The sequence below is a fragment of the Heteronotia binoei genome, chromosome 4 (assembly GCF_032191835.1).
Source record: "Heteronotia binoei isolate CCM8104 ecotype False Entrance Well chromosome 4, APGP_CSIRO_Hbin_v1, whole genome shotgun sequence".
Taxonomy (NCBI): domain Eukaryota; kingdom Metazoa; phylum Chordata; class Lepidosauria; order Squamata; family Gekkonidae; genus Heteronotia; species Heteronotia binoei.
In genome coordinates, this window is record NC_083226.1 from 77,630,057 (window position 1) to 77,651,538 (window position 21,482).

General features: G+C 42.3%; 1 protein-coding gene across 1 annotated transcript; it reads right to left on the reverse strand.

Moving 5' to 3' along the window:
• Positions 1 to 409: 409 nt before the first annotated feature.
• On the reverse strand, positions 410 to 21,057 carry LOC132569399 (fructose-1,6-bisphosphatase isozyme 2). Its single transcript, XM_060235451.1, has 7 exons — positions 20,770 to 21,057; positions 18,734 to 18,896; positions 17,349 to 17,441; positions 15,821 to 15,961; positions 12,304 to 12,441; positions 2,978 to 3,097; positions 410 to 848 (listed from the first exon to the last, which is right to left on the reverse strand). Exons 1-7 carry the CDS (start codon positions 20,940 to 20,942, stop codon positions 654 to 656), a joined length of 1,023 nt encoding a protein of 340 aa, XP_060091434.1. The 5' UTR covers positions 20,943 to 21,057; the 3' UTR covers positions 410 to 653.
• Positions 21,058 to 21,482: the final 425 nt, after the last annotated feature.

Below are 21,482 nucleotides of genomic sequence, written 5' to 3' on the forward strand. Positions count from 1 at the left end.
GAAGACTGTTGTTCTGTATCATATTTTCCTCTTAGGAAAAATTGTGTAACTTTAGAATTTGACTCAGCAATGTAAACAAAAGATAAAATCCTTGTGAAGAGAATGATCCACTAAGTAGCAAATGATCCACTTGGTAGCAAAACACATGCAAGTGTCTCTCAATCTTAATCAGCACTAAGCAGGATCATGCATTGATGGCTATGCAAGAGTCAAACCAATGTGGACTGATAGCAGAGGACAACAGCATTGTTATTTTGATCAACTACCAAGAGCAAATATTATTAAGAAGATAAACATATGACCTCACTGGTCACAAGACTGATGGTGTAATGTGGTCAATGGGAAAGAAACATGCACAGCAGAAAATGAGCAGAATTGATGCAAGATGTAGGGTTGACCCCAGCTATTAGAAATGTTTTATCTGGGGAAAGGAGATAAATTGTTACCAACTGGACTTTGTTTTCATTCTTGTATTACAGAAAATTAGACTAGAAATCTTATATTTTATTCTGACAGAAAAGGAACTTAAAAACTAACAAATAAGAAGTGAGAATTCCTATTACTGACAACTGGATGAAATTTTCTCACTTCTGTGTTTCAAGTTTTTCTCATGTATGCCATGGAACAGCCAGATGGGAAGTTTCTGATGACTGCTAGCTACTTTTCTGGTGTTTCTGTACACAGTCAAGGTATTCCTGAACATCCTCTGGAGAGCCAAGGACCAAAGGTACTCTTTGGTGAATTGATTCTGGCTTCACATCCAGCACTCCTTCTGTTCCTGTGGTAGCCATCCCTCCTGCCTGCTCAATGATGAACGCCATGGGATTGCACTCATAAAGGAGCCGGAGCTACAAGAAATGAGAAAACTCCTTATACTGGATTCTGAGTTAGATCAGCAAGCAATCAAAGGACTTTTCAGGATCTTATTCCATTTTCTTGAGGTAGCCTAAGATTACTCATCAGATATGCTAAAGAGATTTTTTGAACTTCAAAGCATTTGGATGATTTGCCACTGATGCATTATTGTCTCCTCTGACTGACTGGTTTTTAAAAACTAATTTTGCTTGAGGAAAAGATTGTACACTTTCCTCATGATGTTAATTTACCTATTTCCTTTCTCAGTCTTTGCTGAACTTAATGTGTGTCAGTACATATGCAGTTGTCTAACTAATAGCCTCCCATCACCAGACCCGGCCCTAGGCTGTCTGGCGCCCTAAACAAGGCTAACTTCTGCCTCCCTGGCACTGATAGTATCACCGTCACATGGGGGGTACCCAATTCAGTGCCCTCAGAAGGCTGATGCCCTAGGCAACCATCTAGTTTGCCTAGTGGCAGGGCTGGCCCTGCCCATCACATAAGAAGAAGATATTGGATTTATATCCCACCCTTTACTCTGAATCTTAGAGTGTCAGAGACGTCACAATCTTCTTTACCTTCTCCCCCCCACACACACACACACACCAGACACTCTGTGAGGTAGGTGGGGCTGAGAGAGCACTTACAGCAGCTGCCCTTTCAAGGACAACTCCTACAAGAGCTATGGTTGACCAGAGTCCATTCCAGCAGCTACAAGTGGAGGAGTGGAGAATCAAACACGGTTTTCCCAGATAAGAGTCCAGGAGCTTAACCACTACCTCAAACTTTTGTTGGATGCACTGGAAACTTGCAAAAAAGCTTGCTTCTACAAAATTGTGTGTGTGTGTGTTTCCCAGGCAGCAAAAGCATATTCACCTCCACTACACCTAAACAGTTGCATCTGTCTTTACCCTTCACAACTATTACGTGAAACCCAATGCTTAATTGTAAAAATACAACATTGCTGAAAAAGAAAAGGATTCCACAAGAGCAGAAAAAGCTTCCATAAAAAAGCAATTCTAAATTAAAATGAACCTCAGCTCCAGTGTCTCCTTGATAGAGCTAGTCTGGTGTAGTGGTTAAGTGTGCGGACTTTTATCTGGGAGAACCAGGCTTGATTCCCCACTCCTTCACTTGCAGCTGCTGGAATGGCCTTGGGTCCAGCACTGGCCCAAGGGCGCATGGCACCCTAGGCAGACTTGCAGCCCACCGGCCCCCTCCGCAGTCCCCTTACACCTCCCCCCATGGCACTGTGCCCCCCGCACCTCCCCCCTCCCCACTGTGCTTTCTCCTCCCTCCCTTCCCCACCCTAGGTCTATTACAATGCCCAGAAGGGCAGTCGAACGCCACTCCTGGGCTATCTAAAAACATTCCCCCTCGTTGATCAGCTGATCTGCGGGTAAAACTGCTCAGCGCTCACTGTGTGTGAGTGCCGGGGCAGGCCAGCAGCAGCACGAAGGAATCATGTCATGAAAGAGTGCAGCTGCCACTGCTCCCTCCTCCTCCCTTCCTGGATGGGAAGGAAGTGGGGAGAAGGGAGCAGCAGTGGTACCTTTTCAGGACACAGTTCCTTTGTGCTGCTGCTGGCCTGTCCCAGTGTTCACACATAGTAAGCGCCACTCAGTTTTACCCGCTGATCAGCTGATCAGCAGGGGTAGACACACCTTTAAATAGCCCGAGAGTGGCGCTCAGCTGCCCTTCTGGGCATTGAAATAAACCTAGGGTGGGGAAGGGAGAGAGAAGGAGGCCAAGGACTGGGCAAACTAGACGTTTGCCAGGGGGGAAAGGCCAAATTCGGTACCCCTGCCCTGCTGATTCCCTAAGCAACCACCTAGTTTGCCTAGTGGGTGAGCCTGCCCTGCTTGGGTTAGCCATAGCTCTCGCAAGAGTTGTCCTTGAAAGGGCAGCTTCTCTGAGAGCTCTCGCAGTCCCACCCATCTCACAGGGTTTTTGTTGTGGGGGAGGAAGATAAAGGAGATTGTGAGCCACTTTGATATTCAGAATAGAGGGTGGAATATAAATCCAATGTCGTCTTTTTCTACTACTACTATAAAATCATCCCTGTTATAACAATATGTGCAAATACAATTCAGCACCCAAAAGCTTAGGATGAGAAAGTTACCTTTCCTTTTGGACTCTTCTGATTAGCAGGATACATAAAGATCCCACCGTATACAAGGGTACGGTGAACATCAGCCACCATGGACCCTACATATCTGGAAGCGTAAGGAGAACTGCCATCCTGTAAAACAGACAGCATTACTTCACATCCATTTTTGGAACTTGATTGAGAAAGTGAACATCCTTATCTCTAACAATATGACCAAATGAAAAAACAACTCCCTGTATAAGGCAAACATTTGTAGACAGGGAAATAAGGAAAAGTTCAGTTATTAAGATAATGGTTGTTAGATCATTGCTCAGAGATGGTGAGAAAGGATGCACCTACTGCTCTCTTACAAGACAGTCTTACAAACTCACAATACCATGTGACAACATGAGATTTCTACTGTTTCCAACACCTACTGGAAGATGGGGTGGCAGAGGTAAAAGGCAGAAGTCAATGTGATTCTTTCAATGCCTTTGGGCATTCAAAGACCAGGCACTGTATCCAGGTGAGGATCTGACAACTCAAATAGATCAACACATTAACAATGAGGGAGACCAAGAAGACATTGATCTGTAGATCAAACATTAAGCTAATTTTTGTCTTTCTTGGTGTCTTCCCTATGATTCCCTATAATTCTACTTGCTTCTGTAGAAGTTAATCATAGTTAGACCCCTGCTTCAGTGAAATCACTGTCTCAGAATTGCAAGCTAGGAATACTCCTAATTTGGGGCAGTAGTTTAAGAAGGTTGTTGAAAAGTTGCAAGGAATTCAGAGACAATCTGCCCAATATTCAGGAATCCATGAATATTCCCCCTCACATTTTTTTACAAACCAAAAAGTGTTCACAGGGCCTTGAATTGGAGCAAGATCATGGTGTAATGGGAGGATTGTTAATCCTTTCAACCCCTTCAAACTGCTGTTGGCCATGATTAGGGAGGAAGGAGAGACAGCTGCCCATATTGTTCTGCCTTCCTCCTTCACTGCAGTAACAGACATTCCCAGCCCAGCACTGTTAACAGAGAAAAAGCACCACAGTTAAGCCCACTCTCCCTTTTCCCCAGAGCCATAGGTCTAGCCCAGTTTCAGCCTCATGGCTGCTTTTTCATTTGAAAGAAGCAGGCCTCAGATTCACCAGGAGCTCACAGGAACACAGCTCCTGAACCTTTGAGGTAGGGTTGCCAAGTCCAATTTAAGAAATATCTGGGGACTTTGGGGGTGGAGCCAGGAGACTTTGGGGGTGTAGCCAGAAGATATTGGGGGTGGGAGCCAAGATCAAGGCTGTGACAAACATAATTGAACTCCAAAGGGAGCTCTGGCCATCACATTTAAAGGGACTGCACACCTTTTCAATGCCTTCCTTCCATAGGAAGTAATGAAGGATAGGGGCACCTTTTGGGGGGCTCATAGAATTGGACTCTCTGGTCCAATCGTTTTGAAACTTGGGGAATATTTTGGGGAGAGGCACTAGATGCTGTACTGAAAATTTGGTGCCTCTACCTAAAAAAACAGCCCCCCCCCAGAGCCCCAGATACCCATGGATCAATTCTCCATTATCTTCTATGGGAATAAATCTCCATAGGGAATAATAGAGTTCCCAGCAGACATTTCCCTCCCCTCCCCCCGCTTTCTGACAACCCTGAAGCACGGGGAGGGCCTCCAAACTGGGGGATCCCCTGCTCCCACCCGGGGATTGGCAACCCTATTCTGAGGGTTCTCCCCCCTCCTCCTCCCCACCTACTTTGTCCATTGAATAGTAGATACAGCTGCATAACAATCTGTGGATTAGGAGAGCGGGCAGCCAGTCAGCCACCAGGTGCTTTGCCACACCCCAGCAGCCTTCATTAACCCCTGGAAAAGTCCATGCTACCCTTTCTCCACTTCTTATGTGATTTTGGGTGGCGGATCACTTGCTGGCCTTTTGACTGGGGGGTGGGCAGCAGCCCAGGAGAGCTCCAGGCAAGTGAGGCCTGCTTGGGCTGGCTGGATCTCTAGCCAGCCCAAGAAGGCCTCGCTTGCCCAGGGCTCTCCTTTCTTGCATCGGGTTGCTTTTTGGCTGGAGGGGGGGCGGCATATGCAAATGAGTTGTGCTAATGAGCTCCACCGCCTATTTATCTACAAAACGACCCCTGGAAAGGACACATTGTGAGATTCTATTACAAATTTCCTGAGTAATGTGAAGTTTGGCCCTTAGGGGAAAGCTACAAAGCTAGTTTCACTTTTCCCTGGCAGCTCAGTACTAGCCTTGTGCAGTCTTCCACTGAAATCTTTATTTTTCTTTTTGTCATATGCTAAGCCACATTCTACAGCTGCTAGTTAGAATCTGACAGGTTTCTCTTTCAGATGATAAATGGAATAGATATTGCCTGGCAGCTTGGAATTAGGCTTCCCAACCCCCCCGCCCTGCCGGGGGACCCCCGAATTAGCAGCGTCCTCCCCCGCTCTCCAAAAATCCAGAAGCGGGGGTGCGGGAAATGGCGCCGTGTCTCTTTCCCTGCCTGCCTCCCTCACAGGCTTCAGGCTCCTCCATTCCTCTGGATCAGAAAGACCTGCCCACCGCTGGCCTGCTATTCACTCCAGTCCAGCCTCCCTTCGCGAGGTGCATGCTGGGACTTGTGTCCTCTCCGGCTGCCAGGTGGTGTCTCCTTGGGGAGTCTGGCTGGCGGGGGGGGAGCTCTGCTCCCAGAGGACCATGTGCCTTTCTACCTCTGGAGGCTTCAGTCGCTGATTGAAAGGCTTCCTCTTGGGATGGTATGTCTGTGTTACTTTGAAGAAGTTGGCAGCAACTCGTGAGTAGAGAGGCCAATCCCTCTTCAGAGTCACCAGAAATGGGGGGGGGGGGGAGTCTGCTGAGCACTTCATTATTCTCTATGTGGAGATTGATTCTCATCGGGTATAATGGGGAATTGATCTGGAGGTTTCAGGGGCTCTGGGGAAGCTGTTTTCTGAGGTAGAGGCACCAAATTTTCAGTATAGTATCTAGTGACTCTCCCCAAAGTATCCCCCAAGTTTCAAAATGTTTGAGCCATGGGGTCCAATTCTATGAACCCCCCAAAAAGATGCCCCTATCCTTCATTATTTCCTAGGGAAGGAAACATTTAAAAAGGTGTGCGGTCCCTTTAAATGTGATGGCCAGAACTCCCTTGGAGTTCAATTATGCTTGTCACACCCTTGTTCCTGGCTCTGCCCTGATGTCTCCTGGCTCCACCCCCAAAATCTCCTGGCTCCACCCTCAAAGTCTCCAGATATTTCTTGAATTGGACTTGGCAACCCTACTTGGAATAGAGGGGGAATAACTTACAACTAGACTCTCAGAGCTAAACTAGACATGATAGTGTCCTCATGGCCACACCACAAAGATGCTGCAGCCACTTTAGAGTGACTTTAAAATGCTGTGAGTCCACTATGAGGCTGCTGCCATTTTAAAGCAATTATAAAATGCTTTGCTCTTGTCCCATATTCCCTCCATGCCTTTTCAAGCACAAAATCAGCTGGGGGTGGGAGAGTAGTACTTGATAAGGCATGGGGTACAACATAGTTTCAGAGTAATTCCGAGTAGTTTCAGAAGTTAGCCATGTTAGTCTGCAGCAGAACAGCTAGATTCAAGTCCAGTAGCACTTCAGAAGATCAACAAGATTTGGGGGCATAAACTTTTGAAAGTCAAAGCTCCCTTAAGGCAGAGCAGGGAAAAGAGTGCTTCAGCCTGTGGCACTACAGCCCCAAGTCAAGGTTGGGCCCTCACAACATTTTAAAATAACTTTTAAATGGTGGCATCTTCATAGTGGCTACAAAGATGCTGTCCTGTCTAATTTGGTTCTCAGAAAGGGTTTATGACTACAAATCTCCAGAGACCATTTGGTATTGCCAAAGCACTCCTTTTGAAAGTCATACCCAGTATTTGTGAGATCAAGTATAAAATGCCTCCATCTAATAAGGCATTCTCATGTTTAAAACTAAGAGGGTTCTTGATATATGTATATGCAGATTCCTCTTGTGATATGTTCTTCTCTTTTCCATCTTTCTGTTGAGATACGTTGTATTGTTTTGCACCTGTATTTTAAGAAGGAAGTACCAACCACATAAGTAAAGGGAAACTATCCTAACATGAGCTGCATGTGTATACAGTTCATTTCCTGCCCTCTCTTATAACACAACAAGACTTCAACTATTAGAGGTTTTAGGTTGGTGAAAGACTGAGTCTATAATAGATAGTTAAAGGGGTATTTTTAATCCTATAAAACAACCTTAATTTTTGCCACGTATTACCATGCAGACATCATTTCACAATTGAGAGGTATTTCCCAGCATCTGCTTTCTTTATCTGAGAGTGCCAGGGATGGAACCAGGGACCTTCTGTGTATGAAAGGATTTGACCTAGTGGTTAGTCAGTGAAAACCTGTTTGTAGGTGAAAACATTAAATAAATTTAAACCATATTCTGAAGCCGTAACTAGCTTAAAATTATGTGTCTCAGCTAGGTTTTCCCTTTGATTACCTGGAGCCCTATACTGGTGATCTGTTCTTTAAAACCAACCTGTAAACCTGCCTCAGTGATCTCCACATTCTACTTGCCTGCCATTAAACTTAGCTCTCAGCAGCAAACTCAAAGCCTTTCACTTGTTACCCTATTAATATCTTGTAACTGAGGGGAAGGTTTACAAACTTGGTTCTACAGAATCATAAGCGGCTGTGTGGGTTCCCTCAGCAAGTAGAAAAGATCTGTCACACAAGCAGTTCGGTTTTGTGTGTCAGGTGTTTCAGCTCTATTTTGGTTTGTACAGATATACCCAGAAACACAGAGTTCCTGTTTTTAACTTGCCTATTATCTTTGAGGAAACTGGGAAGTGGTCCTGCTTTCCTCAAAACTGACATTTCTTTGTTTTAAAGCAACTGCATGAATTATTGCTATGCATGTTAGCCCTAATAACAATTTCCAGAGAACTCTTATAAGTTTTGCCTAAAGTTGCTTCAATCCATGAAGCTAGCAATAAAATCAAGATTGTCATAGCAGGAAAAAGTAGTTTCTAGTGAAAGGAGTTTGAAAATATAATCAAAAGAATCCAAATAGATTTATAATTTTATGGCAACTTCATAAGATACAAAGGTTGCATACAAGTTAGCCTATTTTCTACACTGATGGTGCGTTCACACTACACTAAATAATGCATTTTACATCTGGAAGAATAGCAAAAGTCCAGATATAAAATGCATTATTTAGTGTCGTGTGAATGCACCATGAGTCTGGTTTGCTGGATTCTTCAAAAAACACAACTGAAAGAACAGGAAGTGATTTCACCAGGACTGAATTAGTAGCCTATCATGCTGCTATACGGAAGTTTAGTTACTGGAGAATTAGGTTATTTTTGATGGGACATAATCTGAATATCATGTCAGTGTTCTGTAGAGAACCCATAATGTTTAGTAGGAATAAGCAAGCTACAATAATGACAGGCAGGAAGTAACTGACCTGCTTTGTTCTAATAAAATTGCAATCATTTTAACATGGTGTGCTTGTGGAATCATTACACTGGTAACAAAGATAAAGATACCATGACCATAGCAATCCATGGTGTGATGCTGGAGTTTGATGGAGCAAGTGGGAGGTCTGAGTACGTGGAGCAGGGGTGGCTAAACAGCAGCTCAGGAGCTACATGTGGCTCTTTCACACATATTATGGGGCTCTTGAAGCCCCCACCACCCCATTGGCCAGTTTGGAGAAGTCATTTGTCTCTTTAAATCACTTCGCCAAGCCAGCCAGCAGCTTGGAGAATGAATTTAAAGTTAAAGTTGCTTTCTTTCCACTTCTCCCTCCTCCCTTCAATTTGATTCCTTCCTTCCTTCCTTCCTTCCTTCCTTCCTTCCTTCCTTCCTTCCTTCCTTCCTTCCTTCCTTCCTTCCTGCCTGCCTGCCTGCCCTCAAACATCTGATGTTCATGTCTTGTAGCTCTCAAACATTTATTCTATATGGCTATTACCAGGGCTTTTTTTGAAGCAGGATGTAGCCAAGAGTTTACAGGGCTCTTAGTACAGGGCCTATTGTAAGCTCCAGGAGGACTGGCTACATCAGGGGTGTGTGGCCTAATATGAAAAGGAGTTACTGCTACAAAAAAAGCCCTGGCTATTATGTTAAGCAAGTTTGGCCACCTTGATGTGGAGTGACTGGAACACTATTTTAAAGCAAACAAGACTGATGATGTGCACTGGCGGAGATCTATTTTCTCGAATGTACGTGGGCAGAAGACCTTCTCCTTGCAAAGGAAGTTGGTGGCACCATAGAAGCCAAGTGAGAAGACTTTTAAAGGAATCATGCAGTTTGGTATAACAGCGTATTAGCCCACAGCCTTCAGCAGTCCTCAAGTTCCAAGCCACCAGCAGAACCCTGGTAAAACTATTTCTGAAGTAGGCGGAGCTGAGAGTTTTCTCAGAGAACTGTTCTTAAGAGAACAGCTTTTTTAAGAACCGTGACTGACCCAGGGTCATTCAGCAGCTGCACGTGGAGGAGTGGGGAATCAAACCCATTTCTCTCAGATTAAAGTCCACTACACCAAACTGGTTCTTTATTCATGAATAGTGTCAGTAACTATTCATGAATAGTTAACTGATTCTCAGACAATTAGTCCCCTGTTTATGTCTGGTGGGTAAGTAGAGTATAGATGCTTCCCTGAGAGTTGTGCCACCTGTGCTTAAGAAGGCAGAGTGTCATGCCTGTTCAAGTCCTGTCTGAGAGGCCAGTCCCAGAAGGTGGTGTTGGGGGATTCCTCCTCCGCCCCATGTCTGTGGGGTTTCTCAAGGTTCAGTCTTATCCCCCATGCTATTTAAAATCTACGTAAAGCCACTGGGAGAGGACATCAGGAGATTTGGGCTGCAGTGTCACCGATATTTGGAAGATACCCAGCTCTGCTTTTCTTTTTAATCTAATTCTGAGGAAGTTGTTGATTCAGTGCTTGGAGTCAGTAATGGACTGGATGACAGTGAACAAACTGAAACTTAATCCTGACAAGACAGAGGTGCTCTGCATTAGTAGAAAGTCAGACCAGGGAACTGAGATCTCCCCCATCAAACATGGGATTGCACTCTCCTTGAATACCTAGGTTCACATCTTAGCAGGGCTTTTTTTGAGCAGGAATGCCATTATAGCTGGCTTCATGTCAGGGGGTGTGGCCTAATATGCAAATGAATTCCAGCTGGACTTTTTCAACAAAAAAAGCCTTGCATTTTAGGAATGCTACTCAATTGTGGCCCATGCCTTAGTAACTTCTGGACTAGATTATTTAAATGCACTCTACTCAGGGCTATTCTTCAGAGGCTGCAACAAGTGTAGAATGCTACAGCTAGACTGCTGAGTGGGGCCAGTAATTACACTTTAGGAGTTGGGACAAGAATATCCAAAGGACTGTCTTCTCACATATATTTCTGCCCAGGAGCTAACATCACAAGGACAGGGTCTCTTGACTGTACCACAGACCAAAGAAGCTTGTCTAGTGAGAACATGAGAGACAGTCTTTTCAGAGGCATCCTAGGTGCACTTGGCTCCTCAGTCTCAATTTGAGGAGGCAGCTGAAGACAGTATTGTTCATGATGGCATTTGATTAGTTCTCCTGCCTACTAACAGTTTTCAATTATAGACTTATAACTAGTAGTTTTTTGTGTATTCTATCTTATTTCATTGTTATTTACAACGTAAACCACCTTGAATTTCTATATGGTAGCAAGAAGGCCAATAAATGTTATAAATAAATAAATAAATCTTCCCCACAATATGACACCTATAGTGATTTTATATATTTTAGATTTTATATATTTTAAATTGGTCTTTTACTGTTTTTACTGTTGACTGTTTTTATGATGTAACCCGCCCTGAGCCTGTTCTACAGGAAGGGCGGGCTAAAAATAAAATAAAATAAAATAAAATTAATTAATTAATTAAAATAGTCTGGAACAGTAAAAGGAGCAGGGTGCTATGGGAGGGGAGGGTTACAAAATGTTTATTTATACTGTTTTAACTATTTTTAATTTTGTAATATGTTGTATTACTGATGTAAATCACCCAGAACCCAGCACTAGCTACGATGGGGTGATTGATCAGATGATGATGATAGCTGGTAAGCTAGCCGGCTAGAACACCCCCAGCCCACAAGAAATGCCTGGGAAGAACTGTTTCTGTGAACTCCAGTTCACAGAAGTTGTGCCACCTGTTCCAGTCCAAAGGGTTTGATGTGTTTGGATTTCTTTTTCACTGATGGTCCAGTTTTGTTTGCAATGTGTGGTTAAATCAATTAGTTTGTGGTAGTAAAACTAGCAAGAAGTCTGGTGGCAAAACTTAGCAAATATATCAAAGCAGAGACATTAAATATTTCCTTCTAGGAATCTGAGAGATTACTAAGAAATGCGAAAAAGCCTGAGTGATACAAAAGATTCCTGTTCAGAATACCAATGAAAATTACGTAGTTCCAGTCAACTGTAAATGATCAATTCAGAGTGGGACTGACCCATTCCCAACTAGTAATGAATTTACTGAACAAGCTTTGTCAGTTCCTCAACTGATTAGATCTCTGCTCTGTTGAATGGAGCCTGTTATTTGTGCTCTGCTAATGTAATTATGCTAACGTGACACACTTATTTCTGGAACTACTTAGCCTTTTGTCTTCGCTTTGTAAAAACATTGTTTCTCTTTCTTTTATCTATGCTCTGTTGATCTACTCAGTGAAGCAATCACTTCATGCATCTGATGAAGTGAGAGATTTCTATGTTCCCTCCCTGCATTTGTCACTGACTCATGAAAAGCGTCTGCTTCAGCATATTTGTAAATTTTTAAAGATGTCACAAGGCTCGCTCTTGCTTGGTGCATCCTTTTTGTTGAGTGATGTGAAATTTTGTGTTCTAGAGATCACTGAATCTAAAATTGCATAATGTCTTGCAACTCTTTTTTCAAACTCTGATAACTTTTGTGTTTATTCTAATCAAGTCTAAGAACATGTGACCTGCATAATGAGTGCATTCTAAAGTCTTGTTTTGCAATCAAATAAGGTAAATTGACTCTGTATTTAGATATCTCTATGTTACCTATCTCTAACCACAGAAAAATCCGGACACAGAGTTTGTTAAGTATATTCAACTGCAAAGCCACGTATCCTTTATTATGCCCTTATATTGAGCATATTGGAGATTTAATTTAATTGATAAAGAGCCAATGAGAACTAAACTGGGTAACATTACCTAGGCAGGGTTTCTGTGCTGTTAAATATTAAAATTTACCACTTTACATATAATGTTGATCAGACTGATTCAGCTTAATAAATGGCAATAACGTGTTGGAAATAGCACAGAAAAAATGGCTTATTACCTCTGGAAATTTTTTCTTCTGCAAATACTCTGTCACTGCAGGATCAAAGTACTTGGCGTAACCCTCATTAAGGCTGTAAATTTTCCCTTTCTTCTTGATTTTCACATCTTTTTCCACCAAAATGAACTCACCAAGAGCCTATAGAATAGTTGGGAACATCAATTAATACATGCTATACATTTATGGACACCTTGATATTTGAGAGTGTTTTTTTAAAAATATAATCGAAGAGGGTATTATCTTTCAAGGCACAAAGTCCACTGACTAACTCTGTAAAGAACTGCACTGTCAATATACTGTGCTGCATTTCCCAGGCTCCTGAGCGGTAAGAATCTACAACTTTCAGGATTGACACTGCCATCCTAAGCAGTGTTAAAAGGTGCAAGTCCAATAAATAAGTGGACTTAGAAGGGAGTAACTCTGTTTAGGATGGCACTGTTGATTCGCTTTGCATGAGATTGATGCTGTTTTTGTAATTCCTGCTTTCAATCAAAATATGCTAGAAGAAGTAAGCAGACTCCTAGCCATATATTCTATTTCATACTGCAAAAGAGCAACAATAATCATTGGCTAAAAACAGATGGGCATTTAAAGCTGCCTGGCAGGCTGGAGGCTGGCAGACCAAAAAAGCGCATCCACACGTGAAAATCTGCCCCAAGGTCTGGAAGGCTGGGAAGTGCCTGGAGAGTACCTGGGGAGCTGCGGATGGGATGCATTAGCATTCCAGACGCTCCCTGGGTGCCCATGGCCCGCCCCTTTTCCGAGTGCTGTCTGGAAGCTCTGGGGCTCTCTATTTCCAGCAGGCTGTCTTTGGGACAGCTTCAAGCTGCCCCGAACCAGCTGTCTGCTATCAGCCATTGAGTTCTCTGTTATGTCTCTCACAAAATTAGACTTATAATTGAAGCTTGGCACATTCCCAAAGTTTAGGACAGATGTCCATTATGCTTTTTTGTTAAGTCGCTTGTCACTCATCATTTGGTGGGGGGGCTGTTTCAATGGCTGTGCAGGCTACACCAGTTACAAGAAGTCAACACTTGAACAACAATTGGCCATTAAAAGTCTAAAATGAAGGTGAATCATACTACCCTCATGGTTTTAGGGGCAGCACTTCATGTGAGAAAACAATGGAGACATGGTATCTTTTTTGTAGCATTAGTTTTCCAAGGTACACTAACCAAACAATGGAAGTCTGCCTGTCATCAGTTTGCCTGCCACGTATACCATTGGATCAGACATACATTAGATTTCCAGAGAGAGAGAGAGAGATCCTTACTTCAAGATTTTTTACCTGTAGCCAGCTTATATTTGCAAACCCTGCCTAGCCCTTAACAGACTTTCTAAGGGAGGATAGTAGATGCATGTTGAAGTGGAGTTGAAGTGTAGTGATAAGCTCCACCCCCCAATTTTCACACATTTATTGGTATATATGAATTTATGTCCAAGTGTATGCATGTGTGTGTGTGTGAACAGAAACTCTGAAGAAGCAAAACAACAACAACAACAAAGTGCACACAAGAGATCACACACAACTGTGAGATGTCATCTGCTTTTGGGCCTCTCCCTCTTTATTCCAGTGTTCTAGATCTGTATGGGCTTCTGGATCAATAGGTTATTACTGTAGAGGCAGAGTTTCTTCAGCCTAGTTTAAATTTTGGTTTTAATGTCTTCTCTTTACTTTTAGTCGTTCTATATTGAAATTGTAATCTATTTGTAACCATTTTAATTGCTTTGATTTCTGATGTAATCTGCCCTGTGCCTGCTTTGTGGGAAAGGCAGAATAAAAGCAGAATAAAATAAATAAATAAATAAATAAATATGTACACGAAGTGTGTATGTGGTTCATCTATATTCCAATTAATGCACATTGGTTGTGGCAGAGTTCTCCTCCAATCCTCCCCATTTCCTCCTTATTTGAGTTCATTATCCCATTTTACAATGTCTGGAAATGACTTTTGTCTCTCTCTGATTCCCTCTTCTTCTCTGTCCCTTTTAACTGTAACACTGGCAGCAGCAGACTGTGCACAAGCTAGGGCTGCCAAGCTCCACACGGCCTCCGGCGGAGGACTGTTTTCACGTGTGTGCAAAGCGTGCATGGTGCGATGACATCACTCAGAAATAACATCATCACGCCGGCGATGTGTGCCAGCCAATCTAGCAGTGTCTGGAAAAACTCTATGGTTTTCCTGGACGCTGTAGCAATCTGGGAGGGAAAACTCTATGGTGATGTCATCATACCAGCGACATCGGAGGATGATCCTCCCACTGGCCCAGTGTGGGCCGGTGGGTTGGAAACCTCCAGGGTGGGAGAACCCCCACCCAGCCTGGGAACTTGGCAGCCCTAGCACAAGCAAAAGTATATGCTTTTTGTGGATACCCTTTCTTGATACATGGCTGATTTAGTGTTGGCTTTAAAAGATCAAGGCTAAACTTGCAGAAAGTCATTGGCCATACATACCCTTTTTTGGACAAGTCCAGGGATTTTTTTGAGCAGGAATGCACAGGAATGCAGTTCTGGCTGGCTTAGCATTGGGGGGAAGGGGGGGTGGCCTAATATGCAAATGAACTCCTGCTGGGCTTTTTCTACAAAACAGCCCTGTGTGAAACAATGGTGACATCAGGGGGAGTGGCTTAATTTGCCAATGAGTTTCTGCTGGGCCTTTTCTACCAAAAAAATAATAAAAGCCCTGGACAAGTCAACCATCAGATCATTGGATTCAGTGTGCATAATTTGTACTCTATAGACACCTCACCCTGGCCTAGATAGCCTTGTCAGATCTCGGAATCTAAGCAGTGTAAGCCCTGGTCAGTGTTTGCATGGGCAACTACCAAGAAATACCCGAGTTGTGACACAAAGGTAGGAAATGGCAAACCACCTCTGAATGTCTCTTGCCTTGAAAATCTTGTGGGTCGCCATAAGTCAGCTGTGACTTTACCAGGGGAGGCAAGGAAAGATCAGAGAGTGCTGATACTAGCAGAATGATGAGAAAGAGCAATTTATAGTGCAATGAGAAACAGAGTTAGGATTGACATCAATGGATTTAGAAAGCTGTTAACTCTATTTAGGATTGCACTGTACAATATTGCCAAATTTTCATCAGTGAACATTTGGCTGTGAAAATAAACCTTTGGAATGTTTCTCTTCTTCCTTTTCCTGGATCACCTTTCCCCATGGTTTCTGCAATCTGTTCTCCACCCCAAACAACTGCTACTTCCCTGCCAATTAGTTTTCAAGTGCTCCCTGCTGGCTATGTCATCCTGGCTAATCAGTGATCATGTGGCCCACATTATTCCATCATGGTGAGATGATATGGTGAAGACAATTCTGTCAAAGGACAAGGCATATCCCCCTCTCTTGGAATGGATATCATAGAGCCATGCTACAAAACCTGACACTCTTGCTTGCTGCCCAAGAAGTATCCCAAAATAAGGGATACTTTTCATAGGGAGTAAAAAATATTTGCAGAACTCTATCCAAAGAAAGGAATATTATCCACAGACAGTAGTATTTGTAGAGTACCGGATCCAGCATGAAGCAATCCACTCCTTGCCCCGTAGAAAGAGCCACCAGTGTAGCACTGCCATATAAGGCATATCCTGCAGCGACAATGTTGCGTCCAGGTTGGAAGGCATCCTTTTCAGAGGGTTCCTCTTCTGATGTCTAACAGAAAAGTTATTTCAGCATTTCTATATGTTGTTACAAAACACATTTTTGGGGGAAATCTTCAAATGCAAATAAGAATTTCTTTCAATTTATGGTGCAACCCTGCAATAACAGATTCTTTTATAAGATTTCTTTGCTGAATACATAATTAACTTATGTTTTTGGAGGGTTTTAAAAGAGATTTTCAATAAAAATGTATCAGTAATTTAAAAGCCAATTAATTCAATCATTTCAGGATGAAAAAATTATCATGATAAAGTGGTCTTGTGAAAACATTCCTAAATTAGAACATCTCAAGTCATTTTGAAATTTGTTGTGGACATTTGTTTTAGCATTTTTAGACGATAAATGGCAAGCCTACCATCTGGAGACTCATTCACAATTCCATTTTCCCACATAAGGAATGGTCACACTGAGATTATTTTTGCACCTCAGAAAATCTAAGGGAATTTAACTGATAGCCATTGCTGACACCAGGAACAGAAAATTTTTCAGCCAGATCTCTCTTGGACTGGGGACCAGGAGGTTCTTACTCCCAGAGCATAACACTCTTCTGGGGGCATACTGAGAGAAGCGGTCCTGAAGGTATGTGGGTCCCTGACTGCTAAGGCCTTAAAAGTCAAAAGACAAACCTTGAATCTGATCCAGTGCCCCATTGGAAGCCAGTGCAGCTTGTGCAGCATAGGCTGCTTATGTGCTGTCCGAGTGGTTCCAGGGAGGACCCACATGGCAGCATTCTGGATCATTTGGAGCTTCTGGGTCAGGCACAAGGGTAGGCCTATGTAGACCTAACTATACTGTAGAACTATACATTCTAACTGTACTGAAGTCAATTAACTTAGATGGGCATAGCTCTGGGTTAGCACTGTAGTGTCCATTCAAACACAAGTCAGTTTTTGATTCTGGATCAGTCTGAGCAAGAAATGTGCATGTTTGGTGATCCAGAGGGGGGGAAAGGATTATCATCACCTTACCCTCATCTGCCACTTACCACACTCCAACCGTATCCTCAAATGCTTTTCTCTCAGTTGGGATCACTTCTGTATTAGTGACTGGCTAAAGAAGAAGTGACATGCTGAAAGGACTAAGTGTGGGGTTAGCACCTGCTCCTCCCATTTATCTTTTTCTCTTTAAAATGGGCTCACATTTTCCATATGACCAAGGCAGATCCCATTTTAAACTGACAGGTCTGCAGTTTACATGCAGTTACAGCCTAACTTGAGTTGGCTTCTGGACACTGTGGTAACGGACTGATATCTGGTCTTTGATCTACAAAACAACCTTTTTGTGCTGGCAGCAGAAGTAAGGGAGATAATGTTTTTTCTTCTGGCAGAGTTGTGTTGTATTTCCCCTCTATCAGCTTCCCTTCCCTTTATCCATTTACCTTTTTGTAAATAGCAAAGATGGTTCCTATTGAAGCTAAGCAGTCTATATTGGATGAGCCATCAAGCGGATCAAAGCACACCACGTATTTACCCTGGAAGAGGAGAAGCAAAGGAAGTCTTAAGCAAGCTGCTGCCAGATTCTAGGAACAACATACTTTGTTTGACAGGAACTATTTTAAAGTGCAGAACAGTTGTGCAAACAACAAGCATCCAGCAGATCTGGTTGGAGAACCAAGTGGCATTCTCGTGGTTCATTAAATACTGCATAAGGTATGGTGCCCTACAAAATGATAGATGATGAAATGCCTGCTTGAAAAGGTTGTCACAAAATGTCACAACATGGCAATGAGGAAAGACTGAAGCAAAAAAGCAAAGCAGCACAGCAGCTTGGTGCTGGTTCTATCTGCTGTTCCACTTAATGAGGAGGCTGGCTTAGTGTCACAAAATTGTTTTTCTCATTCTATTTATGAATGTAATGATCAGTTAATGCTTTGACACTATCAACGCATGAGTTTAATTTAACAGCAAATGGCTATGTCCCTGGAACACTCACAATGCAACCCTGATTCTTGCTCCAAAGTAAAGTTTTCCCATGGATACCAAACTTCAGTAGTTCAGCACTATCCTCACAAAACCATAAACCCCAGGATTCCATACACGTCTCCTTCTCTCTGTGGTTAGGATTTAGCAATAGCACTCTGCCTTTATTACTCAGTCTTTATTAACCAGTTCTTTCCCCCTATTCTGGTCTGTATAATAGATTAGATCCAGATTGGCAGTCATGTTGGCCTGTAGCAATAGAATAACATTAGAGTCCAGTGGCACCTTTAAGACCAACGAAGTTTTATTCAAGGTATGAGCTTTTGTGTACATGCACACTTCCTCAAATACATAGAAACAGAAGGTAACAGTTCTAATGTATGGACAAATAAATGTGTAAAAGTGTCCATTCTAATTATCGGAAGTTGACATATTTATTCCTTCGCTGTTGTTCCCCCTTAATTAAATCCACACTACTGTTGACCCTATAAACTTAACTTGTTATTTCTGTTTTTTTCTCCTCATATCTTAAAACATCTTCATTAGCATGTTACATGCTAATTTGCTGGTCAGCCTCTGTCCATAAGTCTGAACTGTTACCTTCCATTTCTATGTGTCTGAGGAAGTGTGCAGACACACAAAAGGTCATACCTTGAATAAAACTTTGTTGCTCTTAAAGGTGCCACTGGTCTCCTAACTTTGTCTAATACATTTGTTTTCTTTCAGGTTGTTTTCTTTCAGAACTTCTTTTCCTCCAGCGCCATCTGCTGCTTATTAAGAAACCAGTCCCCCTTCCCCTCTTGGGATGGATACAGACCCATTTCTCTTTGGGATGGATACAGACCCTTTTCTCTTTGGGAGTGATAATAGCTTCTTTGTTTTCCTCTGAAACCAGAACACAAGTACCGTAGGAGGACTGGAGCATGTTGATAACCAGAGAATTGGATAATACATCTAGCTTCTTCTGTTCATCACCAGTCACATTCATAGTGCCTGCTATTCCATACCTGTGATTACAATAAAATACAGCCTGTAAGAATGCGGTTATTAACATTAACATTGCCACTATCTTCTCATTCTTAGCTTTTGAACCTGAAGTCATTTAGTGTACTGTCACTGACTACACCACAGTATAGTCACAAAGAGTTCTCTTTTAAGGCCAGTAGTGTCTACATAATCTTTTATGTGTCAGTGACTGTTTATCTTGATTGGATATTTCTGTCCATAGAATTCATCTGCAAGATCACCTGCTTTCCAATGCTATGTGCTATAGTGTTCCTTTAATAAGTAGGCAAAGCTCCCACAATCAAGTGGTGACTTGTGGTGTTACCATAATTAGAGTTATACCCTTCTAAGCCCATTGACTTCAATGGAATTAAAAGGGTGTAACTCTGCTTAGGATAGCACTGTTAGACTACCAGTCTTCCACCTGTGACTGGACTACAATGCAAGATTTAAAACTGCAACATTTATATAATTGCATGGTTGAATAAATATTGCAAACAATAATCCAATACAAGCAAATCTTTCTTGTCCCATCCATGAAGAAATCTGGTAGGAGTAGAAAAATTCTTGTGTAATGATGAGTATGCTTTCCTCTATTTGTACAGCCTGACGATAGAGCCCCCAAAATAATAATCCGTGTGTGCTATCTAATAACATTTAGTATGCCAGAGTACATTACTATGACTGTCAATCTAATTATCAGCCTAGATTTCCAGGGCAGGGAAATCACAACAAAGAGGAAAGTGGCTTGTACAATTTTGCCAACTTTGCTTTTGTTTTGTTTCTGTTACTGTTTTTTCTATTACTGAGAAATGTTAGAAATATTTTAGATGAAGGGAAGAAGAGGAGACTGGATTTATATCCTGCCCTTCACTTGGAGCCTCAGAGCAGCTTACAATCTCCTTTCCCTTCCCCCCCCTGCAACAGACACACTCTGAGATAGGTGGGGCCGAGAGAGCTCTCCAGAACTGCTCTGAGATAGCTATGACTGGCCCAAGGTCACTTCAACAGTTGCATGTGGAGGACTGGAGAACCAAATCCAGTTCTCCCAGGTAAGAGTCTGCACACTTAACCACTACACCAAACTAGCTCTTAGACTCTCAAAAGCTTATACTCGGGACAGGGGCAGGGAATGGTATCTCAAGCACTACTGGACTCGAATCCAAATAATTTAGATGCTATTTATTCATTTTAATATTTAAAAAGTGCAGTGTCCAATAGTGCAGCCAACACTGAACCAATCAATAATGAACATGTATTTTCAGCCTTGCAATCTGGAATGCTTTTTCTATTACATTGGACGCTGAACTGACTGACTTGACTGCTTGTTTGACCTTGACATCTTTAGAAGTGGCACACAAGAACAGTAGAATGTTCTTGTTTCTTCAGGCTGCTGGATTACATGAATGATGTTATTAATCCCATGGACATGGATGCCACCATTCCTATAATGGACTATCAGAATTCTGAGTGGGGGATGCTCCAGTTGTCTTGAAAAGTATATTAATAACACTTCTCCAATGTCATCATTCTTGTGCATGAAATATCTAAAATAATACCATCAAAGAACAGTGACAACAGGTTTTGGTTATGCTTGCATTTGCATCAGATTGTTTTCCATAAACTGAACATTGGCCAAAAAAAAATTCTTATAGCTGGCTATTTAAGAAGAACACTCCATATTTTTTCAGTTGCAAAGGCTTGTAAAAGCCAAACATTTCATTCCAGTCATGTTGAACACTCAGATTGCAATTCATGCTCAGTAAGATTTTAGAAGCAGCATGCTCAATTTAAAGTATACCTTTCCCACCATATGGCATTCCCATCCAGCCAAATCTTATACATTTTCACTTCTCCTCCATTCTGGCAACTTACATGTGAGCAAGGCCTGCCTTTCGGACTGCTGAAGAGATGGCCTTTATAGCAGTTAACATTGAGTTCAACAGCTGAGTAAGTTCCCCTGTTGCACCTTTAACCCGTCGTCCCTTCTCCATAACATATCGGTTAAGGGTTAACATGTCTGTTTCAAATGGTGTTCTGTCTGACATATTGACAAGCAGTCAGATCTGTTCTCTTTGGTAGAAATTGGTTGTTCCTTTCCCCTTCAGTTGCTGCTGTTGTTCTGCAACGGTTTTATTTTAAGGAGCAGCTGATGGCTTGCATGCTAGACAGGGTTTACTAAAAGGTTCCTGGGCCCATGTGACTAAAATGCTTGGAATATATAGGCAGGGCAACTGTTCTGGGTCGTCCAGGCTACCACTAAGCAACTGATGCACAGTGGAAGAAATTACACTTCTTCTTGGGTAGCTAAAGCATCAATTGACTTCCAAGAACTACAAAACCCATTTCTGTGCAAGAAATCTCAGATATATTATCAAATAATTTTCCCCTAAAGTTTTTCTCCTCATGGAACCTTTTAAAACAGGGGTGTTGAACTCATTTGTCATGAGGGCCAGAGCTAACATAAATTAGACCTTGTCAGGCCAGGCCATGTGTGCATTAAAACGTAATGCCAGGTAGCAGAGATATAAACTTTATAAAGGACACAAACACAATTAAAAGATTTTTTTAAAAGAAATTAAAACATT